Raw genomic sequence first — 16267 nt, 5'->3', positions numbered from 1 at the left:
TCGTGAGGAAGGAGACTTTGTCCAGGCCGGATATCATGATTTGAACGTCGTCGGAAGCGAGGTTTTTGGTCGGCACGCCCTTGATGAATTTCCATGGAGTGTCCTTGGTGACTACCTCGGTCAAGTCGAAGCTGATGCCGATCGAGGAGTATTTCTGGAAAGAATCAATAAGGGAATCACCTTTCTTAACTTACTGCAAAGGATTTGTAGTGAACATGTTTCAAATCGTAGATATCGGTGCTGTCAATCAAAGTGATGGTCAGACGACCATCTTCCATTGCTCGCATGAAGTCCATTCCGCAGACATCTTTGGTCCAGACGAAGAGGCCGGAGTAGAGATTTTCTCGAATGTCCAATTTGCCGTTGTTTCGGAGTTTCATGGCAAAGAGCGAGCCCGCGTCGGACTTGAAAACGTATCGCATTCCTCTTCGCTAAAAAGACTTATTCTCTCTTTTTTAATTGAAAAGACTGTGGTAGCCATTGCCTTGGCCATGGCGGCTGTTCCTCGTAAATGTAGGTCCGAATCCAAGGATGTACACGGCAAAGTGGTTCACTTGGGAATCGTCGTGGAAAGCGCAATCCGGTCGCATGAACCATTTTTGCTTTCCGCCGATTTTGCCGATGTAAGAAGCACAAGCGCTCAGGAAGTCATCATTCTCCTCGCTGACGATTTCGATGTGGTCTGGGTACAAGTCAACTTCGTCTTGAAAAATTTCGACGAACTTGACGTTCAGGAGGTCGTTTATCTCGCTGAGTCTCGAACGGATCGTTCACCAGTATAACCATCGTACTCGGCGTTTTTGTACTCGGAGTCAAAGAAGAAGGGGACGATGAACTTGCCATCGGAGTCGTCTTGGTAACCGCGCCAAGTCGGAAAATGTCGCGGGATTGGGGAGGAGCAGCTGGATCCGTCGTAGTTGAAGTGGACACCAGCTTGAAGTCGGGGATCATTCTATAAATTATTTCAAAACTGGACGAAACCAAAGCTCCTAATTACTTTCATCCGTTCATACTGACAGCCGGAAAAGACCATGTCACCGTAGGCTGTACCATAATGTGTCCTTCCAACAGTTTGGCCAGAAGCGTTCTCTAGAAGAACAAAAAGCGCTGAAGAAATCTTCATCTCTTCTTTTTTTCTCAAAGAAAAAGACAAAGTGAAGATTTTTCTTTTTGACTGCTTTTATAACCTTCGCGGTGGTGATAAAGTGCTGCTTATCTGATTACAAAATGTTAGACAAAATTTTTTGTTGTTATCTCTGATAAAAAATGGCTAGACGGATGAAAAGCTTGTTCGCGACAGTAATTCACCTTTTAAAAAACTGCCGTCTATTAAATTTTCTTATCAGCAGAGTTTAAACTGCTTCTCTCTGTCAAAAAATGCAGGATTTAGATTAAACAGTAGCAAAGTTTTTGCGATAATTTTTCATTTTCTTATAAAAATATATTTGAGGTAGCAAATGAGCAGAAAAAATCCTTTTCAGCAAAATGTACAAAACTTGACCGTCGTTTCTTTCTTCCAACAGCAAAAGCAGTAGCAACAATTCCAGCAGCAAACACAGCGGCTTTCAATTTTTCGGCAATTTTTTCGCGTCCTAAATTTTTAATTTCGACTTTATTATCAATTAAAATCATCAGAAACGACCTGGATTCTACTGATGGGGTGTTTGATAGCGGAATTTCCATCAGAGCGCTGTGGCGAATCAGAGTGCCTATCTCAAGCGGGCCTGAGTTAGGCTAGTGAGGCCAGTTACCACACATTTTCTTGGTCGGCGCTCTGATTCGTCATATGTTGGAAAAACGGGTTACGTGAATCTTATGGAAAATTCGAGAAAAATTAAACGGACGAATCAGAGCGCCTGTCAGTGGGATGTCTGGTTACTAGCCTTACAAGCCCAACCCAGGCTTCGATGAGATTTTTTCCGCTATCCAACACCCCATCAGTAGGTCCTAGAACCTGTGCAGGTGAAAACCTGAGTCAGTGTCTAGAATCAGTGGTCGAGAATCAGACTTCTGTTGACAAATGAGCGCAAAATTTTACCGAAAAATCTTATTTTTTCTAACCGAAAATGAATTTAAAAGGGTTGAAATTATGTTGGCGACTTAGTCTGAAAAAAATATTTTGTGGAAAAATTGCTGTTATTTAGTGTAAAAGTGGAGCTGAATCACGTTTTTTGGTATTTTTGAGTAATCATCTTCCGATTTTTGGTCATTTTCGGCTATTCTGTGCGACAAACGTGCCTGATCCATGATTTCGAAGCTAGAAAAAAAATCAAGAAACAAATATCTAATGTTTGTTCTTTATTAGAATCAAAATATATGCCGAAAATCAAGAATCATAAAAAAATTCTCGACCACCACCCCCTTAAATCAAAAGCCGCGTAGCGGCTTCGCAAAGATTTCGAGGCGACATCGACTTCCCAATCTTTGCGGCTTCTTATGAAAAAAGCCGCTCCGAGGCTTTTCGTATATGATTTTTAGATCCTGACGTAGGTTCTCTACACAGAATGCTTAGCCCAGGGGATGGCTGTTTTTTTGTTTTTAACTCGAGTAATCCCCATTATTTCATCAAAAATTAACAAAGAAGGTTAATAATTAGACTTACAGCGGTTGATTGACAATAACATTCTCCGCCTGCGTCTTCGTGAACTGTCTGAATCAAAAGTAATAACCTCAAACTGGCAAGAGTTTACCCGTAAGAGAATCCGTACGGACTCTGCGCGCCCTTGCTCGAGCGAACAGACATTGGGCGGCTGAGTGGCGAACTGTTGAGAACAACTGAGCTGTTGCGCCCGTCGAGGACGATCGTCGTTGTCTGCGGAATTCTTGGAGCGCTCCTTGGAAAATGATTAATTTTGGAGCGCATTCGAATGCATTTTTAAAATCGGGAAAACCAATTCCAAGTCAAAGTTCCGTCAAGTACGAGAATATTTTCAAAGGAACAAATGAGTTCAGACAAAAGGGTTGTAGTTGATTTAAATCGAAGGTTAGACGCTTTTTTGACAGGACAAGAGGAATAAATATCGAAATAAGTGTCGATTTTTGGGGATGGTGTCTGGAACCGACAAAAAAATTTCGACAAATTTTGTGTAGGCAGCTACTCGGCTGCTGATTGGCCAGTTTGCCGAATCCAGGCTTCTAATTGGTTGAAAATTTCCACGGAAAATTCGTCGAAATTTTTTGTCGGTTCCAGACACCTCCCCAATTTTTCGACTAAACCAGTTTATGGAAATGCATTTTTGGATAACCAATAAGATTGCTGTATTTGGCCTACCGGCCAATCAAAACCCTGATCAATTTCTTACGGAGAAATCAATTAATGGAAATGTAATTTTTGTCGATCAGGGTTTTGATTGGCTGGATGGCCAGATACAACAATCTTATTGGTTATCCAAAAATGCACTTCGATAAAATGGTTTAGTTCAATTTTTAGTTAAATCAGGATCAATAAAAATTATTTTGTTGACTTTATTCTTTTGTATAAAATCATCATTATCATTGAAAATTACCTGATTTCATTTTGCTTCAACAAAAACTGAACGGCGCTTTCTTGCTCAGCCGACAAGTCGACTTTTCTATAACTCGGTGATATTCGCTTTTCAGGCTTAATCATTCGTTGCTCTTCTTTTGTCAACTTTCAGTCTTCCCTAAAATGCGTATTATCGGACTAGTTGGCTGATTGAATATCGAATTTATCCGAGAAGAGAAGGAAACGTAACGACCTAGAGCAGTTTGGCCCGATTTTAACTAAATTAGTGGCGCTTTTTGAAAATTGTCCCAGAGGTCTTGTAATGCAATTTGGAGCATATTTTTGGAGAAAACGGTTGCTTTTTTGTTAACCCGTTTTTGGCAAGTGACCAAAATTTTGGGATTTGAAGCAAAAGAATATTAACGCCGAAACGCATGGCGACCAATTAATTGGTACAACGCCCTTTAATGCCATTTCAACACATTTGGAAATTTGCATATTTATTCATATTTATGTTATGATAGGGGTATTATATGGTGATAAAATTGAAGTTAAGCGTCTGAGAATTATTTATCTATATCACTTATACAGTTAACTTATCATTTTCATTGCCAAAAAGGGGTGAAAGGGGCATACCAATTAATTGGTACGATCTGCGTTCGACGTTGAAAAAATTTTATGCGTTCCGGCGTTAATTGAATATTTTAAATATCAATTATTGTTTACTTTAAGTTTTTAAACGAAAACCACTTTGTTTTCCTCTTTTGCAAGAAGAAAAAAACAGAGTTGGTTTTAAGTGGACGGCCACGTTGATCGTCCTCATTCAGAGTCGGCCCGTCATTAGCGCATCCAGAGAATCAAAGATTCATCATGTGACTTTGTTCGACAAGCGCACAAATCGAGCGACTCATGTGTTTTCCTTGGCGGACTTCCTCGAATTCTGCATTTTCTGATTTTGACAAAAAGCTGTTTCTGACAATATGCTCAAAAATGAAAACTTCTGATAGTTGTCAAAAGAAAGAATATTCATTTTTGGTGGCCAATAGACTTGCTGGATTTGGCCTACCGGCCAATCAAAACCAAGTCTCAAAAAATCACCTCTTATTCTTGGTTCTGTCCGACTTTAACTTGCCTTTAAGGACCTCCCCCCATCAACAATTTTCGAAAAATCAATTTTCCCGGAAATGGATTCTACGGCTCAAAAAACGATTTTAAGGGGGTAGAAACAGCTTTTTTCAGAAAAAGGCGATTTTTGACCGGCGCTACAGACAAGAGAATCTTTTATCTTCAAATATTCTCTTCAGGTCTAGATAGAAACATGTAAGATCTAGGAGCATCTCCTTCAAAATTTGTTTTAGTCATCAATTTTTGAGTAAGCGGGCTCAGAAGCAACTCATCTCTCCGAAATTCTCGATTTTCGCCACTTTTCAAACACGAATATCTCGAGTCACCTGATAGTTAAACAAATTTCATCCACAGTTTTGTGAACCTCAACCCCTTTTCTAGGAACATTTATGAGGAATAACCGTTTACATAAATAAATCTTATGTTTTCTTTTATGTAGCAGCAGTCCAAAATCGAGAAATCTGTTTCTACCCCCTTAAGGGTTTATTTTTTGGGGCTCTATCTCGACTCCAACACTCTCAAAATCGCAATTTTAGATTTTTATATTTGACAAAAATTGCTCCGAACAAGTTTTCTTGATGAATTAAGCTTCCAGGGACACTAAGAAGCTGCTTTGAAATTTTCGATTTTTTGAGGAAAATTGTTGACGGGGGTCCTTAATCCCACGAAAATAATGGCCCGAAATGTGGTTTGTTGGGATTGAAAATCCCACGACAACAGAAGTGCCTGTCGTGGGATTTTTAAAAACCCACGACAGTATATTTCATTTCATGGGATTAAAAATCCCACGACAGGCACTTCAGTGTTCGCAGGATTAAAATCCCACGAGACCGCATACCACCTCCTTAATGGCTATTATCAACATGAAATATTGCCTCGAATTTTTTCTTGAAATTTATTTACTTACAATAACAGCATCGCGAACATTTTTTCTAGTTGTCTCTAAAGTCAGAAAACTAACTTTGATTCTTTTAATAATTTTAATTTCTAAGCCGTGTCAAAGTCGTTTGTTAGTTGCAAAAAATAAAGTACGACTGGCGGGTGAGTTTCAGAGGACCTGACGTCAGGCGCTGATTTGAATAAAATATGAAGAGTAGTTCATCGCTCATCTTCTTGTTCATGCAACTACTGGTACGATTCTCCTCGCTTCCATTTTTCTAATTACAATTTCGAACTCGTGCCCACGGGCATCTATAAGAGTCACTTCGAAATTAACTTTCTGATCCCTGATAGAATTGATATTGATCAGCTTTTTTGTATAAAAACTGTGTTGCTTTCCTTTTCTGAAATTATTTCTGCGAGACAATGAATTTTTTGAGACTTATCTTTTTTTCGAAAGCTGCAGTTGCCTGGTCTTTTTATGGCATGCGAAATGCTTGCGTAAAGGGTAAGAAAAATGTCCAAAGTCGGAAATAAAGTAGAGCGTTTTAGGTTTGTTGGAAAATGATCACGAATCTCAGCTCGAATTGCATGTGATTGAAGGCTACTGCGATCAGTTTATTGAAACAAAAATGAGAATCGATAATTTTTTCAATAACTAAAACAACAAAAAAAAAAATTCATGAAGCAGTCTTTCTTCGTAAATACGAGCGCCAAGCATGTTGAATTTTAAAAGCAGCAGCATTTCTTCGCTTTTCCGCATTTTTGAAAAAGAAATCTTTTAATTATGGTTCGAGATGAAAATAAAAAATAATTCTTAAAATTATGAACCTTTCCTAAATCCTCTAATTCGGTCAAATAAGCTTCCATTTTCATTTCAAATTTCATCGTCTCAAGCTGAAGTTCCATTTTCTGAACTCGAACTTTTTCTTCGTTAAAAAACTCGTCATTTATTTCTTTTAAAAATTTCTTCTTCTGGCTAAAAACTCGCCATTGTCGCTGAATGACTTTCGCCGCATCTTCTTTACTGAGATCATTCTTTCTTTTTGAAGCTTTTTCTGTGAATTTCGTTAGCGTATTTGACGCTAAAATTTTTTTTAAAACAATCAAGAGCGATAAAAACGGACCTGTTGAAAATCTTTGAGAAGCTCGATATTTTATTCTGAGATTGAAGTGATCCTCTTTCAGTCCATTCTCTTCCATGAACTCGCAGTTTTACAAAATGAGAAAAAAATGAGTCAACATTCAAATACCCCTGTTTGAGAAGAACAGGTCAATTGTTCTTTAAATAACAGACTCAATAGAAAATATTGAAAACAAATGAATATAATAATCATGATAATTGTGTTTTTTGTATTTGGAAAAATCGTTTATTCAGAATCAAAATGTCTGTTTTTTCAAGCGAGATTAAACTGCTGATCTGTAATTTGGTAAAAAGAGACTACTTCATCAGCTTTGCCGCTCCTGTCTGAAAAGCGAAAAACCTGAAAATATCAACAAGGGCAACAAGGGCAGCAAGGGCATCAAAAACAATTCTATAGATGTTGGCGCGAAAGATGAGGAGTTTCAAGTTTCAAGGCAGAATTCAAGTATCAGAATGAGAAAGAAGCCGTAAACCGAATATTAAATGAGTTCTACACTTGGTTTACTTTCCCTTATTTGTAATTAATTCATTTCTTATGTTTTCATTTAATTATTTATACTCAGGGTTCTAAATCGATTAGTCGAGTTTCGACTAAAGTCGAAGTCGAGTCGAGTCTTAGTCGAAAACTGATTGTGGAAATAAGTCGACTCGACTCAACTCGACTTGACCCTATGAGTCAGCGACATTGCCGACTAGTCGAAAAAGTCGAAAGCAATATTGCTGACAAAGTCGAAAAATCTAGTCGAACAAGTCGAAAATTTAGTCGAAAAAGTCGAAAATCTAGTCGAAAGAATCACTATCTTGCTTTCGACTTTTCGACTTCTCTTTCGACTTTCGACTAAATTTCGACTTTTCGACTTATTTTCGACTTTTTCGACTAAATTCATACAGTTTTCTAGTTTTTCGACTTTTCGACTAAATTCGACGATAGGCAAACATTCAGAATTTTTATTTGCGCTCAACGCGTAATAGAACTCGCATGGTTTTTCGATAATCATGAATTTTTTGCTTGCGTGTCTCTTTTTTCTTTCAAGATTAAAATTTTCCACGGCCAAGAACGGTAAGATTTCGGAGAAATGAAAGATGCGATCTCTAGATTTTGAGCTCTCGTCTCTTTCTTTTAGAGATTTTAGTCAGCTGAAAATGAAGCTTTCAAATTTTGTCTTTCTTTTTCGATTTTGTTTTGGAAGTTTTTTTGATTTGCGGAATTATAAATGGCAAGGTAGAGAAGCTGAATAGGCTTGCGTTTTCGAAAAAAAGATGAAAGCAAGTAAATTTAAGATTGCAGTGAGAAAGCAAAGATCTGTTCCGATTACACCAAAATCAACGAAAAAGTAAATCGGTTCGGAACCCGGCAAAACGACGGTGTTTACTGGCTCGCCCCACGAAGTTCCTGTCTTGACGCTACTCCTTTTGAGAGATATTTTATTACTCAGGTAAAGGACTCTTTAGTTTTCAATCTAATCAAGTAAATCAAGTGCGTTGTGTGCTACACTTCTTATTGCTCTTTCTCCGATGATGACAAGTTCAACAAGAGCCTCTCTTGCGCCAGCTACATTTCTTCCGATGAAGGGCAGCAAATGATTGGCTCGGAGTCCGAGCCTCGGACTTTGAAACTTGCGCCACCTGTCGGAAAACCTTCAATCCAGAAAAGGGGACATTGGTGGATTTGACGAGTGCGATTCCGCGGGGCAATCTTTCAGACTGCTACTTGTTTGGGAGACATAAAGGACTCAACATGACTTATGGTAAAAATTTTCAAAAGATAAATGGCTCCGTAAGTATATTTTAGCCTATGACGAGGAGAATCGAATTCTCTATCTTTCAAAACATGCGACTGAAAACTATCTCGACATTCAGCTCGACTTTGATGTCTATGTCACCGCTTTTATTATCACAGGATCGGGTTTATTTTTCGCCAAAAATTTTTTTTCATCTTATTTACCCGGAAAAGCAAGTTTATTATTTTTCGCCATCGCCTGCCTCCTGATGCACTGCCCAATCGCTATCGAAAAATTCTTCTGCCACACGGATGTAAGTTCTTTTCCTCCTCACTATTTTTAATGCTCACCTTAGCTGAATTGTTTCCGCTGGATGAGCTGGATCTGCAGCTGCTGCCCTCGCGACTACTTCATCAGCTACTGCCGCTCCTGTCGAAAAAGTCCGAATCGAAAAGTCGACTATCGCCACTTGCGACACTCTGACAATGGAAATGAGGATTTCAATCAGCCGCAGAGATCGAGGATGATCATCAAATGTCCTCCGCCGTCGAATTATACCGAGCTTGCACAAATTTAGCTGCGAATTTTTTTAATAAAGAACCTTCAAAGTGAAACAAATCATTAATCACTATAAATAAAAAAAGGTTATCCGGCCACGATTAGCAAAAAAGACTTAGAAAGCGACTTTTACGATCGAATTCTGATCAATGAACACACCCCTCGTCAGAGTTGATGCTCTGCCAGAAGGCTCTTATGCTGTCAGACAACGAGGATAGCAGGTTAAAATATCAAGAAAATTATTCTTATTTATTAAAACTAAAAATTTCAACCTGGAATCGAGCCGAGGTCATCGAGAGAAGACGCGATGGTTGACTATCCGAAAAGCTATCTCGATGCGAAAAACAGGCTGGAGAAGAGAGGAGTGAGCATTGATATTCCTACAACCAAAACAGGAATTCTTGGGTAAAAATTCTTCTTTTATCCCTTTCTTACAAGCCTTAGACAACATTTTGATATCATTATTGATAAAAATTATTTGATATCTGTTGGTGGCATGAATTCCGTATTTCTACATAAACTCTTTTATCATCGCAATACCGTAAAATCAAGTTTGAACAACGAATAAGTAAAATTAGAAGGATGAAAAACGAAGAAAATAATTTGAATTCCAAAAAAGAGAAAGAGCACGAACATGCGATCAAAATCACAACTGATCATCACAAAAAACAAAAGAATCTTCAAAACGGCGTCCTCGCGAAAATGCTCTTTTCAACAATGAACGTCCTGACTGGCGATTTCGAGGACAATTACAAAACCATCGACTGGACTGACAACGATGGTCATTTCAACAGACACAATGGTCTTCCTCACCTGGAAAAGATGCCGATCGCATTTCAGCTCAAATACGAGGGCATCTTCAAGTACGCGCAGTTTTTTCAAAAATGGGTGAAGCCGATCTTGGCCGAGTGTATTGCTACTTTCATGCTGGGTTAACAAGAATTAAAACTAGAACTTAATCCATTCTATGCTCAGTTTTCTGGGCTTGCATGCTTCAACCCGGCCCCGACCACCCCGAAGGACTAGCATCTCCTCTCGTTTTCGCCCTCGCCGCCGGAATCAACCTGACCATCATCATCACCATGTTCTGGGACATCTGCATCATCCAATTCAACCCTTCCATGACTGTCGCTTTCTGCGTCGCTGGAGTTGTTCCTTGGAGACTTTTAGTGCCAAATATCGGCGCGCAACTTGTTGGCTCTGCTCTTGCTGCTTGGTTTGCTGCACTGATCAGGGGCATTCCTGTTGGCGCTATTTCGATTACAGGTAAAGCAATCGCCATTGATGAAGGTTGAGCTGGCTCTAGAATCGTCTGATCTAAATGCAATCTTCTGGGCCGAGTTTTTCTTCACTTTCATGATGGCATTCGTCGCTCTTGCAGCTGTTCTGGACCCTGAATATCAGTTTTGGTTCTCAAAATATTTTTTCGACAGGAAAAGTTCCAAAATGAACCATTTCCATAGCACTCCCTTACTCCACTAGTAATCGGCCTGACAGTGACTCAGGGTGTCTTTGGTGGATGGTACATTGGCGCTGGTTGCATGAATCCAGGAAATTGATTTGAGAACTGAAAACCCCTTTTTTAAAGAGAAGAAAAAATGTTTTAAATCAGAGAAAGCCCGCGTTTTCGGCCCAGCAATAATGCATTCTGATTGGAACTACCACTGGCTCTGGTGGCTGTCAGAAATCGCCGGAGCAGTCTTTGCCGTTTTCGTGGAAATGATGATCTTTGCACCAATCACTGTTCATCAAGGATCGACCAACTCGAATCTGCTCTGGTGGAAACTTGCGATGTGGCACATGTCAAAGGGGCATATCCAGGGTGGAAAAGAGAAGACTACTTTGACGACTTGGAGATCTGCTTTGAAAAACAAAAATTTTGATTCCGAATAAACGATTTTTCCTGATACAAAAATTTTCGATTGAGTTAATTATTTGAAGAACAATTGTCCTTTTCTTCTCAAACAGAAAGTCTCTATTTGAATGTTGACTCATTTTTCTTCTTTTTTTTGTAAAACTGCGAATTCATGGAAGAGAATGGACTAAAAAAGAATCACTTTAATCTCAGAATTAAACATCGAGCTTCTCAAAGATTTTCAACAGGTCTGTTTTTACGCACTATTTTTTGAATAAGAATTTTTAGCGTCTAATACTCTCACGAAATTCGCAGAAAAAGGTTCAAAAAGAAAGAATGATATCTGTAAAGAAGAGGCGGCAAGAATAATTCAGCGACAGTGGCGAGTTTTTAGCCAAAAGAAAAAATTTTTAAAAGAAATAAATGAGGAGTTTTTCAACGAAGAAAAGCTTCGAGTTGAGAAAATGGAACTTCAGCTTGAGACGATGAAATTTGAAATGGAAATGGAAGCTTATTTGGCCGAATTAGAGGATTTAGGAAAGGTTCATAATTTTAAGAATTATTTTTTATTTTCATCTCGAACCATAATTAAAAGATTTCTTTTTCAAAAATGCGGAAAAGCGAAGAAAGGCTGCTGCGTTTAAAATTCAACATGCTTGGCGCGCTTATTTGCGGAGAAAAAATACTTCTTGAAAGCTTTGTTTTCTTGTTTTTAGAATTTTTTAGTTAGAAAAAATTATCGATTCTCATTTTCGTTTCAATAAACTGATCGCAATAGCCTTCAATCACGTGCAATTCGAGCTGGGACTCGTGATCATTTTCCAACAAACCTAAAACGCTTTATTTTATTTTCCGACGTTGGAAACTTTTTTACCCTTTACCCTTAGCCCGCCAAGGTACACCACATTTCGTGAATCGTTCATGTTTTTGCTCACTGTGATGAACATTGAAAATTTTTTGGAAAACTGAGGATACGCTGAGACGGCTCGATCGATTATCTATCGATGTAGGGATTTTGGACCAGTTTCTGAAAGACCTTAGCGTCGGGAGACCCTTATTTTTGCAAAAAGTCCATGCACCATTTATGGTGTCGAGCTACAATTGTTGGTGCACCATATATGGTGTTTTTGGCGGGTACCCCAGCTTTTTCCCAGCGATTTAACCGAAAGTTTACCCTGGTCAGCTTCTCTGATCCTCAATTTAAAAATTCCAGTAAGTGGGTTTTTGAATGAATGAACTCTAGAATCATCATGAAGACACCTCACTACATCAAAAAAATTATTTTTTAACAAAGACTTCTAATAAAATCATGAGAAACCAAATACGGTGTCGAGCTACAATGGAGGATGCACCATATATATTCTTGGCGGGTACCCCAGAAAATCCACTTTTGGCGGGCTAAGGTTAAGGCGCGCCCTGGGAAAATCGCCGAATTTCGCTGAATGTCGCTAAATGTCGCTAAATGTCGTCGAATGTCACCGAATGTCGCCGAATGTCGCCGAATGTCGTCGAATACCGCTAAATGCCGCTGAATGTCGCCGAAAATCGCCAATTGTCGCTGAACGTCGCCAAATATTGCTGAATGTCGCCGTTTTTCGCCGAATATCGATAAATGTCGCCCAATGTGGCCCAAATTTTCAAAAGAAAATCAATAGACCCCTATGTGATGAAAACCTGAGTCAGCCCCTGACAAAAAAAAAACAGATGTTTTTCCCAGTATCTTCCAAGCCCTCATATTTTTGCTCGATAAAATTTTCAGTTTTATTGGTTTTTGATTCAACCCTTTGGGGTTTTTAAATTTGTATTTTTATTAATATTTCAGTGTTGAAAGAGTCTGTACACTTGAAGCTCGCGTTGAATGATTCATGGAAGGGCCTCTTGAGGATCTTTGCAGTAATAGTCGTCGTGGTCGGTTTTTTGGAGAAGGATCACTTTGTGATTTACCACTCTTACTCGGGTCGTGCGTCTGTCGGAAGGTTGGTGCAGGCAGACGCCTTTTTGGTGATGTCTAGAAAAGGGTTTGAAAAGGGGACGAGATGGGGGGAGAAAATCACCGATTGTAGATTCGTATTCTGCGGAAAGTGATGATCATGAAAACAAGGAGGAAAATGAGGACTTTTGAGATCTCAAAAATTTAAATTTTTGAGTCAAAATGAAGGAGTTTTTTGACCAACATAAATTTTAAGAGATTTGGTTTTTGGCTCAAAAAACCGAAATTTGTTAATAATAGGGGATATTTTTAGATTATTCGAAAATATGGCAAAAATTTTGGTCAAAATTATCGGATTATAATTGTCGATTCGAGCCGAAAAAAGGTCAATCAACGGGGAAAAAATTCTTAATTTTTGAGATCCCTTTTGAAAATCGCGCATCCAATGGTAGAAATCATAATTGGCATTTGTAGTTTCATCATAAATTCCCTTTGATGGCTTAAAAAGGTACAAGAAATTTTCTAATCACGAAATTACCCGTCGACAAAATGAAATCCACCAAGAGCAAGAGTGCTTATAACAATCAGCAAAACCGCCGCTTGAAATGCTCCTTTCCCACTTTCCAGGGAAAAATGAAGCCAATCTGAATCGTTTTTTTGGAGAAATGAAAGAACAAATACCTGGTAAACAAGCCAGGCAGAATTCCAAGACCTTTATCTTCGCTCGTATGCTCAATGGATTTTTCTCTACTAAAGCTTTCGAAAGAACCGTTTCTTCTTTCATCATCTTTTTTGAACAAGTGGGCTTTGAATCAAATTGGAAAATTCAAGCGCTTGAATAATTTAATATCGGCCTGCTTCTACTTTCTTTCTCCTATTTTTTAAATATCAAAAGTCGATTTTCTTAATAAATAATTATTCGAAAACTACTTTTTTGAAGTCTTGTAAATTCGAGAAGCTTTTTCCTGAGGATATGATTTTCTTTGCTGAATGAATTTTTAATTTTAATCTTGAATAATGCTAACTCTGTGCGTCAATTTCAGTCAATTATAACTCGAAATGCGAAATGGATTTTGATTATTCTAAGAAAGATACCTTCAGCGCCGGCGATATTTCGAATCACAGTAATGGTCTTTCTAGTTATCAAAAAGGCGGACCTCGATATAGAAAATTATAGCCTAAACAGTACCTGGGATGGTACTGCCTTAACACAAGCCACAATCTAGGTATATTATTTAATGATCTTCGCTCAGGTATTGAAGAAACACTAACCATGGAAAGGCAGCAAAAAAAAATTTAAGTTGATAACTTCCTTTAAATTTTCTCCATGAATTGCTCTCTCAGCTTCATTTTCAATATAAACCACTCCATTACTGATCTGACTTTGCTTCATCAAGAAATAATCTTCGATTTCGCAAATCTGTTTTCTTTAGAAATGACGAGCTTAGAAATTACTGATGCAAATAAATGAATTCAAGAGTCCACGTGTTCTAGTGAATAATTTTGCACTCTCCCTCACATCTTCTATTTAGAAAAGGTCAATTTGTGCTCAAATTTTGATGAATAAGATTCAAAAATCACCTTGAATCTGTTTTCTTCATGGTACAATGACATTGATTTCATAAGTATTGCATTGAATTCTTCTTTCGAGGCGCAATAAAAATCATCTTCCAGATAAATGTTAAAACCATTAGATTCCTATAAAGAGATAGAACATCCCAACAAGTTGGGCAAATTTTCAGGATGCAGTTTTCGAAATCTCTTCTTTTGCATCATGTCTTTATAAAGACTTTCGTTTTCGGTGCATGTCCGTATGTTGAAAATTTTATTCTCATCAGTTAATTTTCTTTTTTCAAGAGACGAAGGACTGAAAGACGTCTTATGGTGGTTTTATACTGAATATAATTGGAACACGGGAATCAATCTCGAATAAGTTTATTAACCCTGATAGGTGTGAGCAGAAAATAATAAAATATATATATTATATTTTATGTTATACCTGTGAAGTCAGGGAAAAGAATGATAAAATTATAGAGGTACAGTCGTTTTTATAGTGTAGGACACCACCCATCGGTGGCACGGACTTAGACTTGGTCGTATGAACTCGGCGTTGGCCATATCGCCAACGCTGGAATAGAGAGGGGCGAGCTGTCAAGGTATGATGGAGTGAAAGCCTTGGCGTTGGGCGCGTCACGGCTCACTGAGCATAATTACGTCGACCACGCGCGCTAGAATCCCATATTTCGAAGCGAAAACAGTAGGAAAACCACTACATATTTTCCCCTTTTTATTTTTGAAGCGAAGCGTCCGTTGAGCGTAGAAATTTAGTGATTTTCGATGAAGTCGAAAACATTTTCTGGTAGAGAGTCGTGCTGGATGGAGTTTACGACTTGTAGAGATTCCGAATGTGAAGTTTCTGCATGATTGATTCGGTAAGTCGAGTATTTGTGAGCAAGATCATTTGTGAAAATTTTGATGTGAGTTCTCGCGTATTCGAGCTGGTCGGAAAACGATTTTGAATCGGCTTCTAGAAATTTGAAAGTGATCCTTGAGGTGTAATATCGTTTTTATTAGATTGTTTGAAATTGTCTCATCAATTCGATGCGAGTGTTTTTATCGACCAAAAGCTGATAGAGAATTGCTGTCTCACTTATCCAGTTGAGCAAACTGTCATGATTTTCAAAAAGCAATTCCTGGAGGTGGTTGATATCAAAGTGAAAGTGATCTTTAAGGGACTTAGCTTCGTTTTCAATTCTTGCAAAAAGTCGAGCAGCGATTGCAAGTTTTCTTTTGAAATTGAGTTCGGTAAGAAGTGGATTGGAATGGTGACATCAAAGAGAGCAGGAATGATAAAGCGTTGAATGAGCCGCTTTGGAGGAGCGTCGTTGAGCACGAAGAAATCATTTTGGAGAGAGGTCATTTTCGATTTTTTTCTCTTTTAAAAATGAGTATTGGACCAACCAGTACTCCGTTCAGAACCATTTTTTTTTAAGGCTAGAATGCGCCATCGAGTGTTTCTTCCGGACGTTGTGAGGTCATTCCGATGTCTTTTCTTGTGAACATTTGTGACCAGTGATAAGTAGTCAAAGTCGTGAATCGGGCCTATTGTGATGGGTATTTTTCTGTTTACTTCTTTCCCCTTTTTATTTTTGAGCGGATGATCTTCACGAGCAGGAGATCGTTAATGAGCGCCAATTATTGAGCATTTGATCATCACGAGCAGGTGATCGTTAATTTGTACCTGTTATCGGACCAGTAATCTAGTAGAACTTAACAGACTATATATAGAACTAAGAGCGAGTTCCAACAAGAAGAGAGTGTTACATTATGAGTGATATAAAGCTGTGAACAGAGCTGTGAGATCGTGAATAATTTGCTTGTGATTAGAATATTTAAGCAAATGTGAATAACAAATACTCTCTTGTGATAAACTTTGAAGCAAGTGAGCGATATTGCTTCCAATAAACTTTTAGGCATGTGATTAAAATAGTAGAGCAATAGAGCAAAATTGCTGCGAACAGAACGATAGGTTACTTGAGCAAGGTTAACTTCGTGAAAGTATTGTAATAGGGATTTATATGGCCTACGA

At 38.4% G+C, this 16267-nt stretch overlaps 1 protein-coding gene and 2 long non-coding RNA genes across 3 annotated transcripts; 2 read left to right on the top strand and 1 right to left on the bottom strand.

The window, feature by feature from the left end:
- Positions 1–6077: 6077 nt before the first annotated feature.
- Positions 6078–6705, bottom strand: LOC145695293 (uncharacterized). Its single transcript, XR_014133683.1, has 2 exons — positions 6598–6705; positions 6078–6555 (listed from the first exon to the last, which is right to left on the bottom strand). It is a non-coding gene; the product is annotated as an uncharacterized LOC145695293 (long non-coding RNA).
- Positions 6706–7386: 681 nt separating this feature from the next.
- LOC145710993 (uncharacterized) lies at positions 7387–8536 on the top strand. The gene is made up of 3 exons (XR_014135113.1): positions 7387–8050; positions 8093–8362; positions 8407–8536. It is a non-coding gene; the product is annotated as an uncharacterized LOC145710993 (long non-coding RNA).
- Positions 8537–9475: 939 nt separating this feature from the next.
- Positions 9476–10452, top strand: LOC145704608 (uncharacterized). Its single transcript, XM_081782072.1, has 4 exons — positions 9476–9824; positions 9869–10159; positions 10200–10331; positions 10391–10452. Exons 1-4 carry the CDS (start codon positions 9476–9478, stop codon positions 10450–10452), a joined length of 834 nt encoding a protein of 277 aa, XP_081638198.1.
- Positions 10453–16267: the final 5815 nt, after the last annotated feature.

This window comes from Oikopleura dioica, chromosome 1 (genome assembly GCF_907165135.1).
Source record: "Oikopleura dioica chromosome 1, OKI2018_I68_1.0, whole genome shotgun sequence".
NCBI lineage: Eukaryota > Metazoa > Chordata > Appendicularia > Copelata > Oikopleuridae > Oikopleura > Oikopleura dioica.
This window is presented reverse-complemented; position numbering and strand designations above follow the sequence as displayed.

What these genes read in the sequence shown, in the direction of transcription:
- LOC145704608 (XM_081782072.1), top strand. Translation starts at nt 9,476, where the DNA reads ATGAAAAACGAAGAAAATAATTTGAATTCCAAAAAAGAGAAAGAGCAC. An exon ending in TATTGCTACTTTCATGCTGG is followed by an intron (nt 9,825 to 9,868) that starts GTTAACAAGAAT and finishes TTCTATGCTCAG; the next exon opens with TTTTCTGGGCTTGCATGCTT. An exon ending in ATATTTTTTCGACAGGAAAA is followed by an intron (nt 10,332 to 10,390) that starts GTTCCAAAATGA and finishes TCGGCCTGACAG; the next exon opens with TGACTCAGGGTGTCTTTGGT.